At 40.5% G+C, this 22,379-nt stretch overlaps 1 protein-coding gene across 5 annotated transcripts in view; it reads right to left on the bottom strand.

The window, feature by feature from the left end:
- Positions 1-1,044: 1,044 nt before the first annotated feature.
- The window catches only part of USP12 (ubiquitin specific peptidase 12), a 58,334-nt gene continuing 36,999 nt past the window's right edge, over positions 1,045-22,379 (bottom strand). The window contains exons 5-10 of one of the 5 annotated variants that reach the window (XR_003095047.1): positions 19,780-19,856; positions 19,431-19,514; positions 13,193-13,390; positions 10,635-10,713; positions 2,414-4,618; positions 1,045-2,135 (exon numbers count right to left, since the gene is read on the bottom strand). Coding sequence is in view for 4 of the 5 variants with exons in the window: in XM_025209098.1 (XP_025064883.1) it covers positions 4,517-4,618; positions 10,635-10,713; positions 13,193-13,390; positions 19,431-19,514; positions 19,780-19,856 (540 nt within the window). In the remaining variant the exon portion in view is untranslated. Of the gene's footprint in view, positions 4,619-10,619; positions 10,714-13,192; positions 13,391-19,430; positions 19,515-19,779; positions 19,857-22,379 lie in introns of those variants that run through there. The other 4 variants (XM_025209099.1, XM_025209098.1, XM_025209100.1 and 1 more) reach the window with 4 other exon arrangements.

Genomic DNA, 22,379 nt, shown 5'->3' on the forward strand with positions numbered 1-22,379 from the left:
TAATATTAGAATTATTTTCCATTCTAGTAATGAAGATAATCTTGATAACTAACCAACAGCTATGAAAATGCAGTAAGTGTACAAGTATTCGTCTGATGCTCTTCCATGAATTCTGATGAGAGATTAACAATTTTGGTTATCACATAGGAAGATTCAGTTGTCTTTTTAAAATATCAGATATTACAAAGAATACCCGGAAAGAAACTATATGCAGATGATCTACTTTGTGTTTAAGGACTGCTGCACAAACAGAATTTAACCACCTCTTACACACATGCAAACTTCTAAATGTCCCAGTCCAATGGGAGGTGGTCTTCTCCAGACTTTGACATGATTTTCATAAGCAGAGGCTCTGTATTGGGTTTAAAGTTAGGAGCAAGTGTATATAATTCAAAACACTTAAACACTGTGCTATATCATTTCTGAGTCCACATGACTTATATCCATGAAAGCATTCAGTGAATTGCTGCATATTAAGTGTTAGATTTCAATTCTATATTTGGTTGCCTACCCAAGTACAAACTTCACTTTTCCCCTTGGGTTAAAAAAAACCTTCTTGGGTAATTCAGGTCTGTATTCTACATCAAGATGCCTCATTATTTCGGTCCACAAAGGACAGTCAAGTTGCATGAAATCTTTTTTTTTTTTTCAGATTGTCTTGAACATTCTAATGAATTTGGCAATTAGTTTATTGACAATACAAAGACTTTTTATTTTATTTTCTAGTGGCCATGCATGCTCTTCTTTGTGGGCTTTTCTTACACTTAAAAATGATGTTGTGGTGGAAGATGTTGGTTAATATTGATACGTTAAAATCAGTATTGACATTTTTGCTTAACAATTATATCAATTGATCATCGTAACTCTTCATGTCCTCTGGGATGACAGGGAACAATGAATGCAGCATCCTGAGTTTTTTTTTCCTGGTAAAAAAAACTTACCTGGAGACCCCTGAACAGACATTCAAATACTGAGCCACTATACAGTCAGGGGGCCTCTGAGCACACATCTCAATGTTCTCTGTAGGGTGTGCTGCCCTGCAGTACAATGTGAGGATTGTGAAGGGGCTCTCTGCTCAGCTGGACCAATGAAGTCCAGCCCCAGTGACTCTCTTTCTCTCTAGACCTGTCGGGAGGGTGGGGTGGGGTGGGGAGGGGGTTGGAGGGGAACCCAGTTTCTCTCAGAAGGTAAGTCTACAGAAGTTCAGTCGCATGGGAGCCATTTAACCCTGGCTGTCCCTGGGTTATTTTCCTCTTGGAGCGGCCATTTTTGCTCTGGAAGAAAAAAACCTGAATGCCTCTACACTTGCGGTTTCCATTCAGAAAGCAGCAACTTTCCCAGTGGAAAGTGAATGTCTGTTCATGTCCATGATGTCATTTTCCAGCATAATTAATCTACCCCTTACATATTTTGCAAGCTCTCAAACATTTAGGTCTTGACAGCTCAACTACATGCTAAAACAGATCTTTCTTTTAGAGTTACAGTTCACCTTAAAGGTAGAACACTGAACCAGAAGACAGCTGTTAAAGTAAAATGTCAGGTTTTTTTCTTGGTTTTCATCAGTTCCATTAATCTTTTCCTCTATTTCAGAAAAACAACAGAACCATCTATGTCACAACCAATTAAGTGTAGTACCAATGCAAAGTAAAAAATCCTTTCCTTTTATAAAAGTACAGTTGAAAGTACAATTTTTAAGTGTTCCTTCTAAAAAAATCCTTCTCCTCCTCTGTGGCTCCTAGCTGTTGCCTTAAAGCAGGAAATTCCAAACAAATATAGTTTAGAGAACAAGATAAATGACACCACAGGCCATGTAATTCAGCAGTAGGGATCTACATAGGATACAGTACTTACCTTTAGAGAACATACTTTATTTAATAGAAGTTTTTGCTCCAATATACAAAATAGGGGACCGCAGTCCCAGTTAACATTTACATAGTTACACAGCAGTTATTTCCACGATTTACAACTGAAGAGTTTCCCCACACTTCCCAATGTAATTACAACCAAGACATAATCCTATAATGTTTTATATATATTGATCAGTTATAATTTGTACTTTCCTGTCTTTTATTTTCAAGTAAGCTGCAGTTTCTGATATGGATTTTATGAAGCAGTTACTTCTATTTTCAGCTGCACTAGAAGAAAAATGAAATATAACATTTGGAATACTCTCTCAAAAGCCCTATACAAAATTAAAGTTAACATTTTATAAAAATAAGGTTGGCGGAGTAAAACAAAATACCTTGTGGTTATCAGCGAAACAAGAAAAATGCTTTAACTTTAGTCACTGTATAAAATATATAGCAACTAATCTTGGCTTTTAATTACAGACAGTTTTAAAAGTGTAAAATGACTAAACAAATATTTGTCAGTTAAAAAAAACAATGCAACATTTGTTTTACAATGCTTGTACCTTTATGCAAGGGACTTCATCTTCCTAGCACGCTATGGTCCAACTGATTTTCCCTCACCCTTTTTTCCACTGGAAAAACAACTGTAGATTTGAAAATAATTTGGTATAAGCCCTTAAGAAAGTAAAATCCATTACATTTCCCCCCCTCAGTATTTGTTAAGTTTTTCACTGCAATGCTGGTAGTTTTGTCAAGCTACATAATTTATATAAAAAATTCTAGCCAAGCCAAGGCTTTACAAACTTCGTATTTTATAAAAACAATGTTTAACAATATGCCAAGATTTTTCTTCCACAATTGTTATAATATCCCAATTTACTTAGTGATCCTGTTAAAGATGTGTTCAACTGAATGAAAAGGTGAAGTCATTTCCTGAGCTAAAAGATACAGGTAAGTAAAAATGTTAGGTATAGCAGCAGACAGGAGACATTCTTTTTAAATGTTTTAACAGTATCAATAGAATAACAATAAAAATGCAATAAAGTAAAAATTAGCATCTGAACAGGGGTGAGACAGACAACCAAGGCCTGATTGCCATAAACTGGAATATGTGTTCCACCATTCTCCAGAAATTACATTCAGCCACTGTCAGACAACATACTAATGCATGGAAAAAGTGTCAAGTCACAATAGTCTACATACTTCTTACTACACAAAGTATTTTGTGGTGCCAAATTTAAATCTTAATGCTGATTTATAACCCTAAAGCAAGGTACATTTTTTTAATTTGATAAAATGTTACTTCAAACAACTTTCAAAACTTTAAAATAATGAACTTATCTTTTTTTTATATAATCAAGTCATTTATTACTCAAAAACATGTCATGTTTAGAGAATTTTCTGAGACAGGCACCCAGGTTTCTGGGAGTCAAAGTGGCTCAATTTTTTGAGGAGGGAAAGCTATTTTTAAAATGATTTACTTTCATCCACGTTTTCCTAACATTGTTTAGAAGTATGCACCATTAACATTATTATTAAAGAACTGTAAATACTGGTACACCGTCATTGCACCAACATTGTTGTGATAAGCAGCCCTGTAATCAGCATTCATTCAAACAACTACACAAAAGTTTGTTTTATCACTTGACTTTTTAAGAACGAAAATAAAGAACTTAATATTAGCAAATAATATTAAATATTTAGATACTAGGTCCTCCTGAAAGGTCCTCCTCTTGTCTTTATTCAAATTTTGAAGACATTTTAGGCATCGTTTTTAGAATTTAAAATCATCTCTCAAATACACAAACACCTAAAAAAAATCAATCTAATTCAAATTAATATATAAAATTATTTTCAAGACTTGTTAGAACCAAGGACAATACACGAGATCCTAGAAGTAACAGTAATTCATAAATAAAAATAAACTATTATTATAAAACCAATCTTTCCCCATAGGGAGATTCAGAACCATACATTTTGATTGATTGTTCCCGCCTTTATAAGTATATATTACTATATAGAAGCTTCTCCGGAGAAGCAAAACATTCTTGCCTCCCTGACACTAGTTTATGTTTTCAGCATATTGATTACGTTCAAGAAGGCAATTGTGTTAGGCCCAAATATCTCTCGTATTCATAAGAAAACCCAGTGGGAGGGTAGGTGAGAAAGGGAAGGGGGTACCAGACATGCATTCTTTCAAAATTGAACACAAGCAAATTAATGCACAAAGATTCCTCCCCCTTTCACTGTAAGTCAGTATAAAATATTGTACTTGTATTGCTCTTATTGCATTGCCAGATTTAGAGCCTGATCCAAATTCCAGGGAAGTCTTTCCAATGACTGTAACAGACCTTGAAGTAGGACCTTAAGAGAGAAATTCTGTTGTGATCTATCCGAAGGGTGCTCCTGCAAGAATGGCTGGTATCTCTCTTTTCATCTAATAGCTGTGGTAGATTGTGTAGTCAGCATGATACCTGAGCAAATAAAATTAATGTGATATGGAGGGTTTAAAAAGAAATCCAAACTCTTTGCTTCGTTGTGTGCAAACTGCGCTACTGCCCCTGGAGCTCCCTGCATTCCATTTTTAAAAATCAGTGCTTGCTCCATTCCACGATAGCCAGAGAAGAAATGAGGCATAACACCTTTCTCTCCACCACACGTTCCATTCAGTCGCGAGACTGATAGAAGAGGATATAACCAGATTCAGAGTTCTTTGAGATGTCTGATGTCAACCCATAGAATTCTTCAATAGCTTGTGCATCAATTTTCTATATATAAACAAAACACAGATACTGTAATTTTTTTTAAAAGGAAGAAAAGCTACAACAAACTCTTTATATTCTATTAAGGCACATTCGGGAAAGCAGTGGGAAAAAATGACTTGGTTTGGTTTGGTTTGGATGAAACCAAAGATGACTTTGGTTTCATCTGCTAAATTCTTTCTGCACGTTACTTAGATACAAGCACTAACATCCAAAAGATTGTGAGGTTTTTCTATTCCCAGATCTTTCCTCCACAGCATTCTCCTTCCTGTCCAGTTTAGGCTTCTATTTGTTTAATAGTAAGAAATGGAATGTGAATGTAATGTCTTTCTGAACGCTGACTGGTAGGTGACTCATGCAGAAAGCCAATCTTTAAAAGGTAACACCAAGGCTAAGTGCAGGCATCCAGGGGGGATAGGGGGAGGTTAGATCACTTTAAAAACTGCCACCTGATCTAAGGTCAGTCAGGCAGGGCTAGGGGTAGTTGGGAGGATGGGAAGGCAAATAGGCTTGGTGGGGGGGAATCAGGGATCCATCGGAGGTTGAGAGGGGAGCAAGAGGGAACTATAGGGGGACTGAAGGTACAGGTGGGACCCACAGAAGTGATGGGGGGCAGGCAGTGTCTGCGGGGAGATTGTGGTGGGGGAGCAGGCACAATCTGCAGGAGTGATTAGAAGGGTAGGAATGATCAGCAGTGGGGATGGCGGGGGGGCAGCACGATCTGCTGGGAGATGTGGCAGGCAGGCATGATCTGCGCGAGTGATAAGGGGGATGGGGGAGCAGGTGATATCTGTGAAGGGTTGGGAGGTGTCACAGAGCACTCAGGGGCTCTGTGCCTGAAGAGGTGAAAACTGTTAGAGAAGGAGCCCTAGCAGTGGCTAAGGAGCGCAGCTGCGGGTTGCTGGGGCAACCAGGGGAGGTCAGCTGACCAGAGGGGGCAGGGCCTGGCCCTTATAAAGCCCAAGGAGCTGAGACCAGGGGCAGTTCACTGCCAGCAGCCAGAGGGGCAGGAGCTCCCTAAGGCAGGAGGTGAGGGAAAGCCTGACCATAGCGACAGCTTATGGCAGCTCTCAGAGGCTTGAGCAACATTGTTTTAGCCAGGCGGCTTCCATTTCTGTTACAGCCCAGGGGCTTTTTGTTTTGTTGTTGTTGTTGTTTAAACTGGTGGTTTGGGTGAGGCTATTGGGGTTGGAGGAGGCCTCATAGGGACCCACAGGGGTGTGAGGCCCTAGCACCAGTGAGGGCGCAGTATCCTCATAGGAGACCCACAGTACTGTGGGGATCCAGGTGCCAGTAGGGGTGCAGCATACGGGGGTATAGACCCCAGCTTCAGAGAGGGGCATTTGAGGAAGCCCAACGTGGGCACAGCGAGCCCCAGAGAGGGGCCAGTACTGTTAGGAAGCCCAGCGTGGGCATAGCGAGCCCCAGAGAGGGGGCAGTATTATTAGAAGGTCCAAGTTGGACACGGTGAGCCTCGGACAGGGGGTAGCATTTTGAGAGGCCCAGGTGGGGGCACAGCGAGACCCAGAGGGGTGGGGCGCGTGATTGAAGCCCCAGTTTGGGCACGGGGAGCCCCTGATAAGGGGCCGCGTTGTAGGGAGGCCCAAGTTGGACCCAGAAAGCCCAGGAGGAGGCAGCAAAGGATAGCGACAACGGTGATTACACCTGCAAGGCTTGGGCTGCGGTATTGGGGAGGAAAGGAGCCGCAAATAGTGCCCCCTGGCAACGGGGCTGGAGAATGGCAGCCTCCCGCTAATTAATATCATCTAATTAATTAACATCAAGGCATGGCAGGAGAGAAGGTGGGGGGTTGCCGCAGGAACAGGGGAGTAGGTCACAGTTTGGCTAAGCTCTGAAACGGTACCTGTTACAGGGGGGCAGGTGTAATCCATGGGAGCGATCATGGGGGTGGGCATGATCCACAAGGGGATGGGGGTGGGGCAGGCAGAGTCTGGAGGAGCTGGGGGGACAGGTGAGATCTGTCAGGGTGATCAGGGAGGCAGGTGCAAAATGCAGGGAATGTGGGGGGCTAGCTGGTCTGCAAGGGGAAAGTAGTGAGGGTTTAAGGGGGGCTCTAAAAATAGCCCAGTGCCACAGGGAGGGGCAGGTAGGAAACATGCAACCTTGAGACTGGGGCCAGCGGCTGGGCTTTCTTAGTCCCTGGGGTGCGCATACAACTACTGAAGTTCAATGCACCAGTAACCTACATAGATTATATCTGTGTGTACATCAATCCAGATCTAGCCTAGACTGGGTTCTGCCATTTTTAGATTAGTCTGTGTGTGTGGACCTTCTGTACAGCTGCGGGTTTAGATTGACTTCTGATCGCTGAAACTAGGTCTAAGTGTAAGGTCTCAGTCTGGGCGAACTAAGACTGGGTGGCTATTTTTAATGCAATCTAACCTCCTCTTAACCCCTGGTGAATGTCTGCACTTAGCCCAAGATTTTCTTTTCTTTAGATACCTCAAACAGAACATGAATTTAGCATGTGCAGGCATTCATTATCAGCAATAACCAGAATGCATGGAAGTGAACCAGGTTCCCAGCAGAACAAGGAGTGAGGAGAAAGTCAAACATGACCTGTTCATTAGTTAACAGGATCAGACTCCTAAGTATTGTATGAAGAGCCTCAAGATTACAATGAGTCTTGGAAGAGTCTCCTGGTGATATAGAGCAGGATGTGAAACAGCTTTTACTGGTAAACAACTGCCAGGTATTACTGTCTTTATGATTCTTTGCAAACATAGGATAAAACATAAGCAGAGTAAAAGCAATAGGGCAAGAGCGCTCTGAATTTAGAACAAGTTCCAGATACATTTTATAGAACAGAGCTGTGAAAACAAATATCCTTTCCCGCAGATAGGTAGTTTTAAATCTAATCTTGGTCTCTGACGCAATAATGACTAACTGGACTATTTCCATTTTAACACATCCATAGGCTTTAAAAGCGTTATGCTACTTCAGGTCTAATATCAAACTCCTTGCTACTGCTTTGGCACTGTAAACTGCAGAAGAAACTCCGAAAAACACTTTTGCTCTGGTACTAGTGACAAGACCTGCGATGCTTAAGAAGTGCCACAAAACATGTCCGCATCATCTACCTTTTTCAGGGGGAAAGCAAACAACAAACCATATAGTGGTGTCTCAAAATTCACTGAGTATTTTGAGAGGGTACAGAGACCACTCATCTACATTCCTGACCTCCTATATAACTGGGAATCATCTTGTGCATCCAAGTTCCCTGAAGTGATTTGAATATCCTGAGGAAGACTTCAGTATTCTGACTGGTCTTAGAAACTGAAGGGGAAGACCAACCCCTGTACAGCGCTTTTAAGGGAGAAAGTGTTCTTCTCACAGGCCTTATAAGTGCTCTGTGAACTATACGAACTCAGAAAAAGGATTTAGGCATAACTGTGGACTGAGCTCAAGAAAGACTTCTGTTCAGCATGAATACCAATTTGACATTGATTCCAGAAAGACATGCAAGCCTGTGGCAGAACACTTTAACCTCCAATCACTGATCTCAGAGTAGCTGCCCTTAGATAGTAAAAATTTAAAAACCAACTTCAACAGGAAATTGTGGAACAAGAAATAATCCACATCTTGTATTATGTTAACTATGGTCTAAACCAAGACTATGGAATTTTATTCTGGATTATTTTGTATAACCCCTATGTTCCTTAATGGGCTAACTGCTTGTTTTTCTCTCTCCTACCCACCTTGCCTGTCCCAGCAATGTCCCCTCCTTTTTTCTTCCTCTTCCTTACCCTTCGTAATCTAATCACTAATTTCTATTTTAGAAACTCTGCATCCTGAAGTCCCTTTATCTGATGAAGTAAACTGTTGTTTAAGAAAGGTCATGCATCTCTTATTTAGTTAAGACTGTAAGATTCAAATCTATCCTTCCTTCTGCCCGATTTCAGATTAACACAGCTAGCTACCTCTCTCTGCTCTGTTCAATATGCAATTGCGATGAAATAAAAACGATGAAGCAAGATGACAAGAATATAAAACACTGGAAGTTAATGGTATTATATAATCGCGATTACCTATCATCTGAACCCTTTGTGTAGTACTAGTTTACTCAATCTTAACAAGGATACTGTAGAATCAAGAGAAGTTTTGGAAATTAGATGAGAATGATTAGGAACATAGGAAACCTGCCATAAAGGAGAGAGACTGAAAAGACTGGACTTGTTTACTATAGAAGCAGACAAGTAAGATGGGACAAAGAACAGTATGTTGAAGCTGGATGAAGAACTTCTATTGCTTGTGTCTCGTAACACAAGAATAAAGGGATATCCAATATAACTGAAAAGTAGGAAAGTAAACAATAACAAAAGGAAATAAGTTTTCTGTACAACATCTAATTAGACTGAAGCATATGAGACGAGATGTCCTTGAGGTCAAGAACTTAGCAGGATTCAAAGTGCTTGTGTGAACAGTATCTGGAATGTTAGTTAAATCTTAACAAGATTATTAGAAAGGGAAAAAATCCCACCTTTGAGGAATTAAACCAACCTTCAACAATTATAGTTTAGGATACAACCTTCCTGAGGGGCAGATTATAACACACATTTGCCTACTGTGGCATTCCTCATCCCTTTCGCTGGAGCTACTGGTCTTAGCAATGGTCAGTGACAAGACATTTGATTAGATAGGAATCCACAGTGTGTCAGCTATGCCTATAGTTGCACCAGTTTAAGATAATGCTAAACATGAGTGACAACAAACCTTTTTATATACATTTCTGTCTTTCATGTCCTATGGCCACAGGAGCCTCCTTTGAGATTGTTAGTAAACAGAAGGCAAAGTTAAGACAACCATATCCCAAAGAGACATTACATAAGAGACATAAAAACAAATGAAAATGTAACAGGCCATTTTATCAGCCTGGAACATCCTGATACTGTATAAGAAAGAGCTTGATAACAAGTGTTCAGTATTTAGATCAGAAGAGAATGGTAGACTCTGCTGATGGCATACACCTGCTTTCCAAGTCTTGGATGCATCTGAAGTTGGCTCCAATTTTCTTTTTGCTCACCACTGGAAGGCCTTGCCTTTTCATAACCTGCTGTTTAAATGTCTTTCTAAGATAGGCAGCTTGCCAGTGCATCACTTTGGAGAACACAGGTTGAGTTTAGCTTTTCCCACAGCTTATTTGCAAGGCCTTGAGTAGCATGACAGTAAACACGGGCCCAAAAGTTTCACAAGCTGTTTTCACATGGGCTTGTGAAAGGAGAGGTCTGAATCCTATGAAGAGCCCTTGGTAACTCAAGATTAGAATTAGGGAAGATAAAGTGAATTCCTCCTTAGAAAAAGTCTTGGACAAGTAAGGTCATATTACTCCTTGACCTGGTACTGATGGTGTTGGAAGAAAAAGAAATGATAGAAGGATTAGCTATCCTATTTTCCCCTCTTTAAAAGTTGAATTAAACAGACACTGCAGATGCATTCACTTATGCATGTGGAGTAGCCACAACCTCAGAGAGGTGATTTAGTTTTGGAGGGTCTTCTCCCCCATTCTCTGGGAAAACTAAAGTTTACAGGTGACAGGATCACAAAAAGGCATCATGCTCAATCTGGATTAGAAAAAACTCAGGTTCTTTTTTGCATACATCTCATCTACCTTAGAGACTGAGAAATGCTGGGAAGAAGGCAGGCTGCCACAGAGATAAGTACAGTAATCTATGTTTTTGAATCTTCGGATCACACTTATCTGTATCTAGTCTGACTGCCTGTAACTTTCTGAGTTTTTTCTTTCTTTTTACCAAGAAAATCATGATTCTTATGGAAGGTAATCCAGAAATATATGCCTCATGAAGAAACAGCATTACCTCCTCTGTGATACAAAATATTTTATCTACTGCCACATTTCCCTTCTCTTCTTGATCTAAAGTTCAATTCCCTGAATGTGGTAGCATTTAGAATTGTATTTGCATGATCAACGCACCATTATTTTTAATTCTTAAGAAATCACACATACAGAAAGAGAGAGATACAAGAATTACTCAATACTTACCTCTACAATATCATCATCAAAGAGCAGCCAAAAATCATGACTCTTCACTATTGCAATATAATGTCCCCTGTTAGGACCGCTGTGAAGGGAAAAAAATACATGCGTAATATCAATGGCTCTTTCATTACAATTCTGCTTTTTCACAAAAAAAAAATGTAGCAATTATATTCCTCAATTTCTATTTACTTATTCCTGCCCCCCTGTTTATTGTTACTAAGATCATTTACATGGAAACAAGATTTTGGACATCAGTACACCAAATACTGTACTAAACAAAGGATTATGACTTCAAGTGAGAAATGAATGGTACACATATAAATATAAATGTGAGTCTGTTTCCAGGTTAACATCTTCAGAAATATAAATAGGGACAAGAAATAAAGAAAATACTTTTCATTTTGAAAGGGGCAGAATAAATTTCTTTCAAAATCAACTCTCCAAAACCAAATCTGATTCTAGTCTGAGGCTGGTACTTAGAAATTTCATTTCCAACAATATGGTAGTCAACGCCTTTATGTTCAAGGCAATTTACAGAAGACAGGTCTGGAAAAAAAATACACTAGTTCACTGGACACTAAAAAGCAGGGATTTACCACAGAAAGGCTACTTACAGACATTAAAAAAACACAAAAAAACCCTCACTTCATTGGAAGCAGCAGCACATTAGTTTGACCTGGCTCCGCAGAGTCTGTATAGATCAGGCACTTCATTTCGGGCTTTTTGGTGCTTTTATCTAATAGCTGATCAATCAGCTATTAGATAAAAACACCAAAAAAGGCCCACTAAAGCACCCAGTTTATACAGACTCCGTGGAGCTGGGTCTAACTAATGCGCTGCCTGTTTTGGGCATGTGCTAGGCTGGGTAAGGAAACATGCTGAGTTTAAAGCGCCATTTTATTTTATTTTTTTAACATCTGCAAGCAGCCACATTGACTACATTATAATCTACCAGATCCCCACTGATCTGTTTGAATTTCAAAGGTGATAATGACCTTCTTGAATGGTTTTGCTCTTCTGGTTATCATGTTATCCTTTCTACTGCATTTCTTCTGTCTCTTAACTATCTGCTACTTTATCCTGTTTTTATTTACATTGGAGTTGTGTACAGACCTTTGTTCCATCTGTTATATAGCTCATGATGTGTCTGCTTTTTCTCAGAGACCTGAAAAAGGATACTTCATAACCAAAAGCTGGTTTATATCCCTCTCAACTATCACCCACACGCAAAAATTCATCCTCAAGAATATAATTGTGAATATTTTTTTTAAATCCATAAAGATGGTGAGATTTAGAACAGAAGTTCCACCACTGATTTGCTGATCTGTGTCTAAAGAGAATGCTCTCCAAAACATTATCTGCATTAGCAGTGGCTTTGGACCATCCCAAATGAATGAGGTCTCACTTCAAAAGCCATAACCTGAAAAGCCCCAACACAGTCAGACTCATAATGAGACACAACCTTAAGCATAAAAGTTTGTGTATGTGTTCTCAAGAAAATGTACTCCTCTGAAAACAGCTGAATTCAATTTTTGAGTATTTTTTCACATAAAAAAATATGAGAACTTTTCACAGCAACAAGCTGACTATGCAAACAAAAAGAGAAGCCACCTAAAATAGTTCTACTCCAATATTTTGGACTGTGGTAGACATAGAAAACTTGAAAAATATCTTACATTTCAGTCAATTTGGCTTTGAGCTGAACTAAACCACTAGCACTTTGGCACAGTGCTCTCCCATTTGTCTTCTAGAAGTCATTTGTAAATCACAGTAACTTATGATAGGAAAGCTATGGGGCAGAGGACATTTAGAGAACTCTGCTGATTGTCCAACCAGGACAATAGTATTTTTTTTTCTATCAGCAAAACAGCACAACCTAAGAACCAGATAGAACCTAGCAGGTGCCATTAAATACTTGAGTTGACTATTAAAATGGGTCTAGTATTGGCTGAATAATGGCACCCCAACCTGCAACCACAAGGTCTTACTATGTCAGGTGCATAAAATCGTCGTATTTTTCTTAGGGCCTCTCTGCTTCAAAAATAAAACAAATACTTCTCTCTTTATTTTAAGGATTGAATAAACTTAATAAATATTCATCAATTCACATTAAAAATGACACTCCTAGGTTAGACACAAAATGGGGGGTGACAAACCAGTCTATTTAGAAACAACTTTGTAAAATGTTTCAAGGGAAATTTGGTTATTCTCAGAGTCAAAAAGAGATACTAAGGAACTGCTCACATTCTGCCACTCTTCTCTGTGCCACATACGATCATACGGAAGTAGGTTTAGAAAGGACCTCATAAAGTCAGCTAATTCACCCCTCTACTCAAGGCCAGATCATCCCAGCCAAGTATGTGTCCAATTCTGCTCTTGACAATTTCTAGGGATGGCAATTCCAAAACATCTCTAGGTAGCCTGTTCCAATGCTTGGCCACCCTCACACACCCACATACTTTTTGAAATTTCACAGACCATTAACATTCAGTGATATTAGATTTGTTAATAAGGTTGAAAGTTTCATGCAAGAATAGTGGTGTCACAAACATCACTGTTACCTTCCACAATGAACAACCACAGCAACCAGGTCATACATTCTATCAGGATTGGTGGCATCTCCTGAGGTGTTAAATAGTCGAAGCTCTAATGGAAACACTACTCTATACGACAGTTTTGTATATCGATGTAGTTGATCCATATATTTAAATCTTTTCAGATGGAGAGCTAGAATCATAGGCAGTTTTTTTACTTTCATCCTGAAACAAAACAAAATACATTAACTTAAGATTTCCAACCTGTCAACCTTTTAAATTAACACTGACATGGAAAACCAGACTTCTGAAAATTGTTAACATATGTTCAAGCATTAAAGTCAGCTTCCCAAATGTTTACGTGACAGGTAGTTTGATATTTATCATGTCTGAAAAAACTGCAATGCTTAAGCAATAAAAACAAGCTGCTCTAAGTTAGAATTTAACTCTTAAAGTAAGAACTGCAAATGTGGGTTTGAAAGTAAGCTAGATGAAAGGCTGTGGAATCAATGCCTTCAGTTACAGATGCTGCAAGAGATGTGCAGCAGAGAAGTCAATCTTAAAATATATCTCTCCATATTTTTCCTAGTTGGGATCCTAAATGCAATATCCAACTCTCGCTCTTTAGTGACACCTCTAAACACACCAAGTTGTTCTAGAGCTAACAAGGAATCCAACTGGAACAGGGACTTGTCCTCCAGATAAGTGGAGTCAACATGCTAATTTTCAAGTAAGTGGCGTTGTTTTACAAGCTATAATTTTATACTTCCTAGGGACAAAAATGTCAATATATCTGTGTTTATCTGACCTCACCCCTTCCGAATAGGTTAACACTATGCTCTAGCAGAGTTAATTAGGAGGGAGTTACACAAGCCATAAATAGAAAATGTGAATCTAGATTCACTAAGTGCACAGCACTCCTTTATCTTGTTTGAGACATTCAGAACATTAACATACACGATCTAAAGTTCACATCGACACTTTCTACAATCTAAAGTGACTACAAAACTCCATCTACTAACTACAATTAGTCTCTTGGTGAGCAGAAACTTCCATTTACTATATGATGCAAAAAATTAAGTGGGCAAATTATCCTTTCCCTTCATCCAAACATCCATTTGTTTGTCTCATCCATTTTTTACATCTCGCCATAACCTTGGCTGTAAAGTTGGTTCAGCAATCATCTTTTTACTACTTGTTGGTAGAGTGCCTAACATAATGGAGTTCCTAGGCTAGGGACAGAAGTAACACAAACTGGTTTAAACCTTTGACAGTACAGAAGTTCAGTGCACATAAACCAGTTTCAGAATGACTAAAAGCTGGTTTACAATAAGCCTGGTTGAATGTCGTATCAGACTTAACTGATTTGGGTCAAACCAGTTTATGAAACTTCTGTCCCAGGCCCCTTCCTTGTTCAAGTTAAATCACAGTCCCCCAGCATGCTTTCCAGCCCTGGGCTGGGCTATGCTGCCTGCTCCAACAGAGAAGGGTTGTGGGGGAGGGGGCAGAAACTGCCCACCCCCCAAGCAAACCTTGGCTGGGGTCTGGGGCCAGGGAAGAGGGTTAAGCCCTCCTTCCCCTGGTTAAGCCCCACTTCCCACAAGTACAGAGCTGCCCTGCTGCTAAACTTACAGAAAGTTACTGCTGGTTGCGACTGTGGACTACAAATCCCAGAGGCACCTGGAAGCAGAAAGAGGAAGTGATGAGCAACCCCACAGAGACCTGCTGTTGTGATTCTGCACTGAAAATCCCAGAGACCTTAGGGGCAGCAGAAAGAGGAAATGCCAGAGAGCTCTGCTCTAGCACCCTCTGACTTCTGAACTGACCTACTGCAGGCATGTGGCTGCATTTCCTGAATCAAAATGTAAATGTCTGTGCAGTTGTTCCTCAGTTTAATTTTTGAAGCTTAGACTAACCTGCAAAGACTGAATCGATTCAGCCTCGGGCTCTTGACTGTCTGTACTTAGCCCTAAATGTCATTGTAACTACAAATGAGATGGAAAAAACATACCCTGCACTACATCTTTGGAAGAAAGATGCTTTGCTCCCCATAATATTATTCTACACAGGCATAAATACAGGGTAGCACATACAGATCGCTACACAAGATCTTCACTGAAGCTTTTTCAAAGACATTGTTGTCCTAAGCATTTTATTCCTATACTTTCATAAGAAATTAGAATAGTTCTGTGGAATGAAGGCCAAATAAATTATCCTCATTGGCAATCTTCCAGCTAGTGAATTGGTCAGAGGACCTACACAAAGAGACAGACAAGATATCTACAAACTACCTGGTTTATCATAGCCTTTTCTTATTGTAATCATCTCTTCACATAGAGATTTAACTCAATAAACATCTTTTGAAACGTAACTGTGTTGACAATCTGATATGCCCGCTTTTCTGTCCCCACACTAATCTTGACACCTTTTTAGGCTTTTTAGCATAGTTTCTCATCTATAATAGGTAGCTGTATAACTGAACCCCGATAAAAGGGGATGACACCAATTGGTCAAGAGAAACAATGGGAAGATAAGGCAAGGTTCTTACTGATCCACTTAAATTAATACTTGTACCTCCTATTTAAACTAGGTTTGCAAATGTAGTTGGGTATCCAGCTGCTATCAGAAACATCAGAGCAGGTCGGTTCCATTAAGAACAAAGGGGATTACAGTTTTCTTCAAGATACAGGTTGTTCAACAGTCATTCATGTCTAACACACGTGGAATTTGGTAATCTCTCAGTTTAAATATATTTCCGTTTGGAAGAACATGAAAACAGTGCTTTATTATCGGGACTTTAATGTGAGATTACCTATTGTAGTCAGTAGATGAACCTGAGCTATATGCCTGAGGATGTATTTGTCACAGGGAAAAGTTGCAGGGGGAGATGAGTTGTTAATAAACTCAGGCTGTCATAGACCTTTAGGGCATGCTGCAAGACTTACTTTCTCCCGGCTTGTACAGGATTAGGTAATGGGCCTAACTGGGGAAACACAGAAAGATGACTCAGGTTATGAAAGGGACTTGCTGCATTTTTGTTATTGATATTCCTGTTGAGATTTGGGCATAATTGCTGGAGTCTATTTTAAAACTGCATAATAAGAGACTGTAAAAAGGTACTTTGGGGCTCAGAATATGTACTCTTATCAAATGCAACTAGCCTAAACATTATGGCTGAACCCAGTCTCACAAATGTATTGCTTCTAGGATAACTAAAAATGTATAGAAGGTTTGGAAAAGCAAATTTATGCCATCATTTTATTTATTATGTATCAGTGGCTTCATATTTATGCTCCCAATCCCAAAAGGAGCTACTTCAAAAAAGGCTGTCATTAAAATGGCATTATTTTCCTTTTTGTTCTTCATTTAAGTTAATTACAAATGTTTAGCTTCCGTGACAAATACAATATCATTAGAAGAGACTAAATACTTTTTTTTTTTTTTTTTTAAAGATAGTCACCTTAAAAGTCTCAAAGGATATGCCTGCTACTAGGAGCTCTTTGTTAGCACAACCTCATTATGTTCTACCAACAAAGTATTTCTAGCTCTGTAGACATAAAAATTCTAGCAAGACAGCACTTATATATTTCTACTAACCCTCCCTTCCTCTCCAGAAAATTAAAATATAACCCATAAAAGCATAATCTGGCTAGTACAACTGAATCTACAACAACTGGTGCTGCTCCTGATGGTCAGGGGCATAGAGAGGTGTAATCCCCAATTGATACATGTATGCTAGCAGGAGTCACACTCATCAATAACTATTAGCAAATTTCAGCTATGAGGCCAGATGACGGCTACATGTTGGAACTATGATACAGCCAGAAACATCAACAAGAATCATCTCTATAACTATGCTCTAAGCCCCAGACAATACTTCTGATGAGAAAGATGAGCAGATAAGAAATTAATCCAAAACATGTTCTTAACAAGTAGAAGTATGAGAATGAAAATACTTTTTTGACAGAGAGTAACACTGTACTTACCCAAATTCAAGACCCCTCCCCCACAATAAGTAGATACTATATGTGGAAAATTATCAATTTATTGTAATTTTATTTTCCACATATATCATCCAGTTATTAGAGGGTTGTCTTAAATACTTCCCTGCCTCTGCTGTGGCCAACCCACTGCCCCTTCACCCCTTGCCCTCCCTGCCTGCCTGCCCCGCCATGCCTGTGGCTAGCCAGAAGCAGTGGCAGCAGTTCTGGTCCTGGGTGGGTTGGGGCTGTAGCCAGAACTAAAGGCAAGAGGCTAGAGCAGGGGTGGGCAAAATACAGACCATGAGCCGAATCCAGCCCGCAAAAGGGCTTTCTCCAGCCCACGGTGGGTCCCTAGGTCCCGCCTGGCTCAGGTGCTGCCCAGTCCTGTTGCATCCTGCCACCCCATGGGCATGCAGTGGGGCTGGGGTGGTTCTGCGACTGGAGAGCCTTTCTAGACAGCCTGGGCTGGCCCTAGCCCCTCAGTAGCAGCAGGGACCAGCATGTGCACAGCCCCAACCCCACGTGCCCTGTGCCTGCTCTGGGCTCGCACACCCAGGCCCAGCAGCAGCAGCATGGGAGAGAAACTGCTACTCAATGTGGGGTAAAAGCAGCCCCTCTTCCTCCAGTTGCTTCTTGGTACAGCTGCCCAGAGCCCGTGCAGGGCTGCCCTGCATCTATGCCGTCTCACTGCTGCCTCTGGACTGCCCAGGGGGCAGTGGTGGCAGAGCAGAGCAGACGCAGGGCAGCCCTGCATAGGCTCCTACACCAGGAACCACCATCAGTGGGAGGGGGGGAGCAACAACTTTTACCCCACGTTGAGCAGAAGTTTCTCACCTGCACCACTGATGCAGAGCCTGGGCTCCAATGCTTGCTCTGGGCTGTTATGAGATAGGGATGGGTAGTGACCAGCTCGGGGGGGGCAAGGGGGGAAGGGGGAGCTCCCATGCACAGCCCACCATACCCACGCCTCCCCCACATCCCACATACACCCTTCCCATATCTCCCACCCTTCCACAATATACAAGAGTAAGACTTCTCCCACAATCACACCTTCCCCCACACACAATCACACAACCCACAAACACCGCAACCACCCACACCCTCCCTGACACCCCTCACACACACAAACCCCTGCACGCCTCTGGGGGGGGAACCCCTCTCACTGCTACATGCACACACACCCAGCCACCCTCTCCCTCCACACATCCCATAGCCCCCCAGAAACCCCATACCCACCCACCCACACAACCCCCCATACCCACCCACATCCACACATACCCCCATCCCCTCCCCCACATCCCACATACACCCTTCCCATATCTCCCACCCTTCCACAATATACAAGAGTAAGACTTCATTTTGAGCTATTATGGAATCACTTCTATATATACACAGCATAAACGAACAAGTCAGGACAAAATATTTTTTTTAAATAAAATTAAAATATGTTATTATGGATGTTTGATTTTTAGTATAGAATTTGGGTTTTTTGGTTCAAAGATGGCAACCCCCCCTCCCAAAAGGAGTACTTCCAGGGGCAAGGGGAAGGATTTCTGGTGGCAAAAGTCAGAGGTTAGGGGTGGAACTTCTGGTCCCAAGATGGCAACCAGGGGGCAGGACACTTGTCAAGGGGCAACGCTACCCTTGTGGCCCTCAACAGCTCACTAAACTCGTTAAGTGGCTTTCCAGGCAAAATATAATTGCCCGACCCTAGGCTAGAGGGAGGGAAAGGCAAGTGGAAAAACTGTTACAAGGCTATTTAATACATGAGCTTTGCATTTCTAAGAAAGAAAACAGTACTAACTTATTTTTGTAAAGCTGTAGCAAGTTGGATCATAGGAAAAGGGAGGGTTTTTTTACCTACGGTTGCTATGAAACTGCCTTGTGACTATGGTTAAGCACTATAAAATTAATCTGAATTATTCTATTTACACTACTTACAACAATACATTTTTTCTGATAACATGAAATGTATATATCTCTATTGTTTTATATGTATGCTCTGATTATTATGTCTTAAATATTTAATCTTTTCTGTTTTTTGGGTGGTTTTTATCCCTTGAAGCTGTATTCCTTCTTGGACTAAATCAAAATCAAAACCCCAAAACCTATATTATGTGGGTAATATTATTCATACAAGCAATCCCACTGAACTCTAAGTGGAATACAAATGAATAAAAATTAATCTTGGTAAGTGTCCTGAATGTTGCACTCCCAGACTGTGAACCTTAAAAAAAAATCATAGCATATTCAGAAAATAGAAATGCTCATTTCTCAAGTACCTTTTATGTGCTTCCTGCTTACTGCGACATTCTTCACAGTAATATTTGTATTCACTGCACAGAGTTTCTGTATTGCTGAAACCCCTGAATATAAAAACAGAAATAAAAATGTAAGATGTGGAATTCATTCTTTGATTTTGAAATAAACTGATCTAAAGAAAAACATTAAAACCCACACAATTTATTTTAATAACAATCAAGGACAATATGCAGGCACGTTAAGCATCTGACTTATCAATTTAACTGCAGCTATTAGTTTCTCACATTTTCATCTTGATGAATTCAGTAGTTAACATATGAAATAAGGTCATAAGTAAAAGAAGGCGGTATCAGATACTTTTGCATGTACCTTAAACAGTGAGTAATTGATGTATTCTGTTCCACATCAACAGAAAGGTCTAAAAAATCTTCATCTTTGCTGCTTACCTGCAGAGAAAGACCAACTCTTCAATAAACTATAGTCAAGTTTAGTTGTAATGACTAATCTCACAATTACCGAGCAATATTTTTGACTCAGACTACATTTTTCAGGTTCACCTAATACAAACAAGTTCAGAATGATGGCAATTATAGTTTAAGAAGCTTTCTCTGGAGTCAGGAGGAAAGGGAAAAGGACATTACAGTGCCACTTGCCAATTTGCTTTGTGTATGTTTTCTTACAGATAGCATTGATGCTGGGTTCCTCTTACTCTTCGCTACACTTACAAGCAGAATGATGATCAGCCACAAACTAGGACTGTCTTTCCAGTGCTCCCACTACTACTCTTCCACTAAGATTCTTTCCTGTTTGAAAGAAACGTGCTAACCTGCTACACATCTCAAATTAAGAAGGTAAATTCCTGAAAACTTGGCTTAGAAAGGTTGGCAGGGCTGGACTTTGTAATGTCTCAAATATCAAGAGAAAGCAAGTTATTTGATAAATGGGAATATGACTTCCTTCTCTGCGACTCAGTCTATGGACAGTCTATGAATCCACAGCAAATCTTTGTGAGAAAATACAACACAATACAAAGTACTCAAAAACCAAATGAGAAAAGGAGACCTGAGGACAAAGCATGTCTTCCTATGAAAGCCCTCTCAGTGGTCAAGAGTCATTTCCACAAACGTTTGTAAATTTAGCCAACTGTGCCTAGTAAAAGAGTGTAGGTATACAAAGGTATAGTTGACAGGTTTGTCTACTGATATCTCCAGTGGAGATCATTTATTGTCACTGGAAAAGAAACTTATGCCTTGTAAAACTCCTGGATTCATAGTTAGACAAAACACCTGGCTTTTTCCCTTGTAAGATGAGGGAAGATGATACGTGTTCCTGAAAACTTTAAGCACATCTTTAAAGGCCAGGAGAGTTCTAATGTGACATTATCCCAGTCTTGAACCAGAAAGGGAACAGAAACTTGAAAAATGGCATCATGGTTCTTCCTGCCAAGAGAAAGAATTTTTAACAAAAAGAAAGTCAATGGCAGAAGATTATCCTGTTGTTAGAAAACAGCAAAGAGAACTAAGGAAAGTGAAGAGTTCCAATTCTCCTGGCTAAGGTAGTTGCTGCCCAGAACTACCTTCAGAAGCACAGTCCTAAACTTATCAAATGCAGAACACTGAGGAGAGGACTGCACTCAGTGGGTTATCTGCAGAGTTAAAATCTAACACTTTGCTGGAACTGCACCAACAGGCAAAATCTTAACTCTACAGCACTTCTACAAGACCATTTAAGAAGCTGAAATGCAAAGGCTTTAATGCTAAAGGGGTCTTAAGAGTTTCTGTTTAAAAGAGAAGTTTGTCTATCATATAAAGATATGATGCCCTCTCCAATACCCACTCCTGGACCCTACCTCCCTCTCCCCACTCTCCCTCACCTCCCAGAGAATTCCTTCACTTTCACCTTTTTCTGTGTGTGGCATGTTACGGACACCCGGAAATGAACAAGTCCTTCAGGGCTGCCTTGTTGCAAATCACTTTAAGAGTTGATGTATTTGAGTCTGGGACTTTACTAGGCCCATTGGCAATGTGTTGGGGGGCTGCACTGATTTGTGCGCTGACAGTAGGGCACAGGGCTGCAGCCTAGCCGATGCCAGGGCCTGGCAGCAGCAGGAACAGTGGCAATGATGTGATTTTTGCACTAACAATAGGGTGCAGGGCTGCAGCCAGAAATCGGCAGTAGTGGGGGCAGCAGTGGTGCAGTTGTGGCTCCCTACTGTCAACACTAAAATGTGGTCAATGGCTAGGCCTGGCTGAAGATGTTCTCAGCATAAGATCAGAGTCATTTACAACACCTCGGGAAGCCTCAGCAGATCTGAGCAACTCCTTGCCTTTGCCAGTATGGAGTAATTAGGAATAAAAAACTGTGATGATTGTTTTTCAGGCACTCCATGAAACCAGCAAAGGAAGAAAAATGTATGAGCCAAGGAAAATTCCACAGAGTAGTAAACATGCCCTAAGAAAGGTTTGCTGGGGCCAGAAAATTGTTATAAAACAACAATGGAAGTTGGAAGCAAAATTTATTGGCAAAAGTTCATAACAGGGATTCTTCAGCTCCCGGGAATCTCCTGGTAGATTTCTTTCTGTAAGGTCATCATCCCCCAGTAAAGCAGGTTCACTGCCTATTTAAGGTGACCATAAATACATAAATAAAAGCAGACCTTATTAAAAGGAATACCGCAAGAGCAGAGTGGGTTTTTTCATTCCATGCTGGCAGTTCAACTACATAAAGTAAGGCACAGCAATAGTTAAGAGGATATACCTTCTCAGAGTAAGCTTTATGAACACCAAAAATGGTAATTCAATTGCCTGCATCTTAAGGAGGTTTTTATGAAGCTTTCTTTCTGTTGGAGGCCACATTTTCTGTGCTGAGCAGATACACATATTCTGGCCTGAACCTAAGGAGAAGAGGATGGATAAAATCAGGGAAGCTCATCTCTTGCAAAAGCAAATACTGAAGTGTATGGAAAGTTA

The sequence above is a fragment of the Alligator sinensis genome, unplaced genomic scaffold (assembly GCF_000455745.1).
Source record: "Alligator sinensis unplaced genomic scaffold, ASM45574v1 scaffold84_1, whole genome shotgun sequence".
In the NCBI taxonomy this organism is placed as follows: Eukaryota; Metazoa; Chordata; order Crocodylia; family Alligatoridae; genus Alligator; species Alligator sinensis.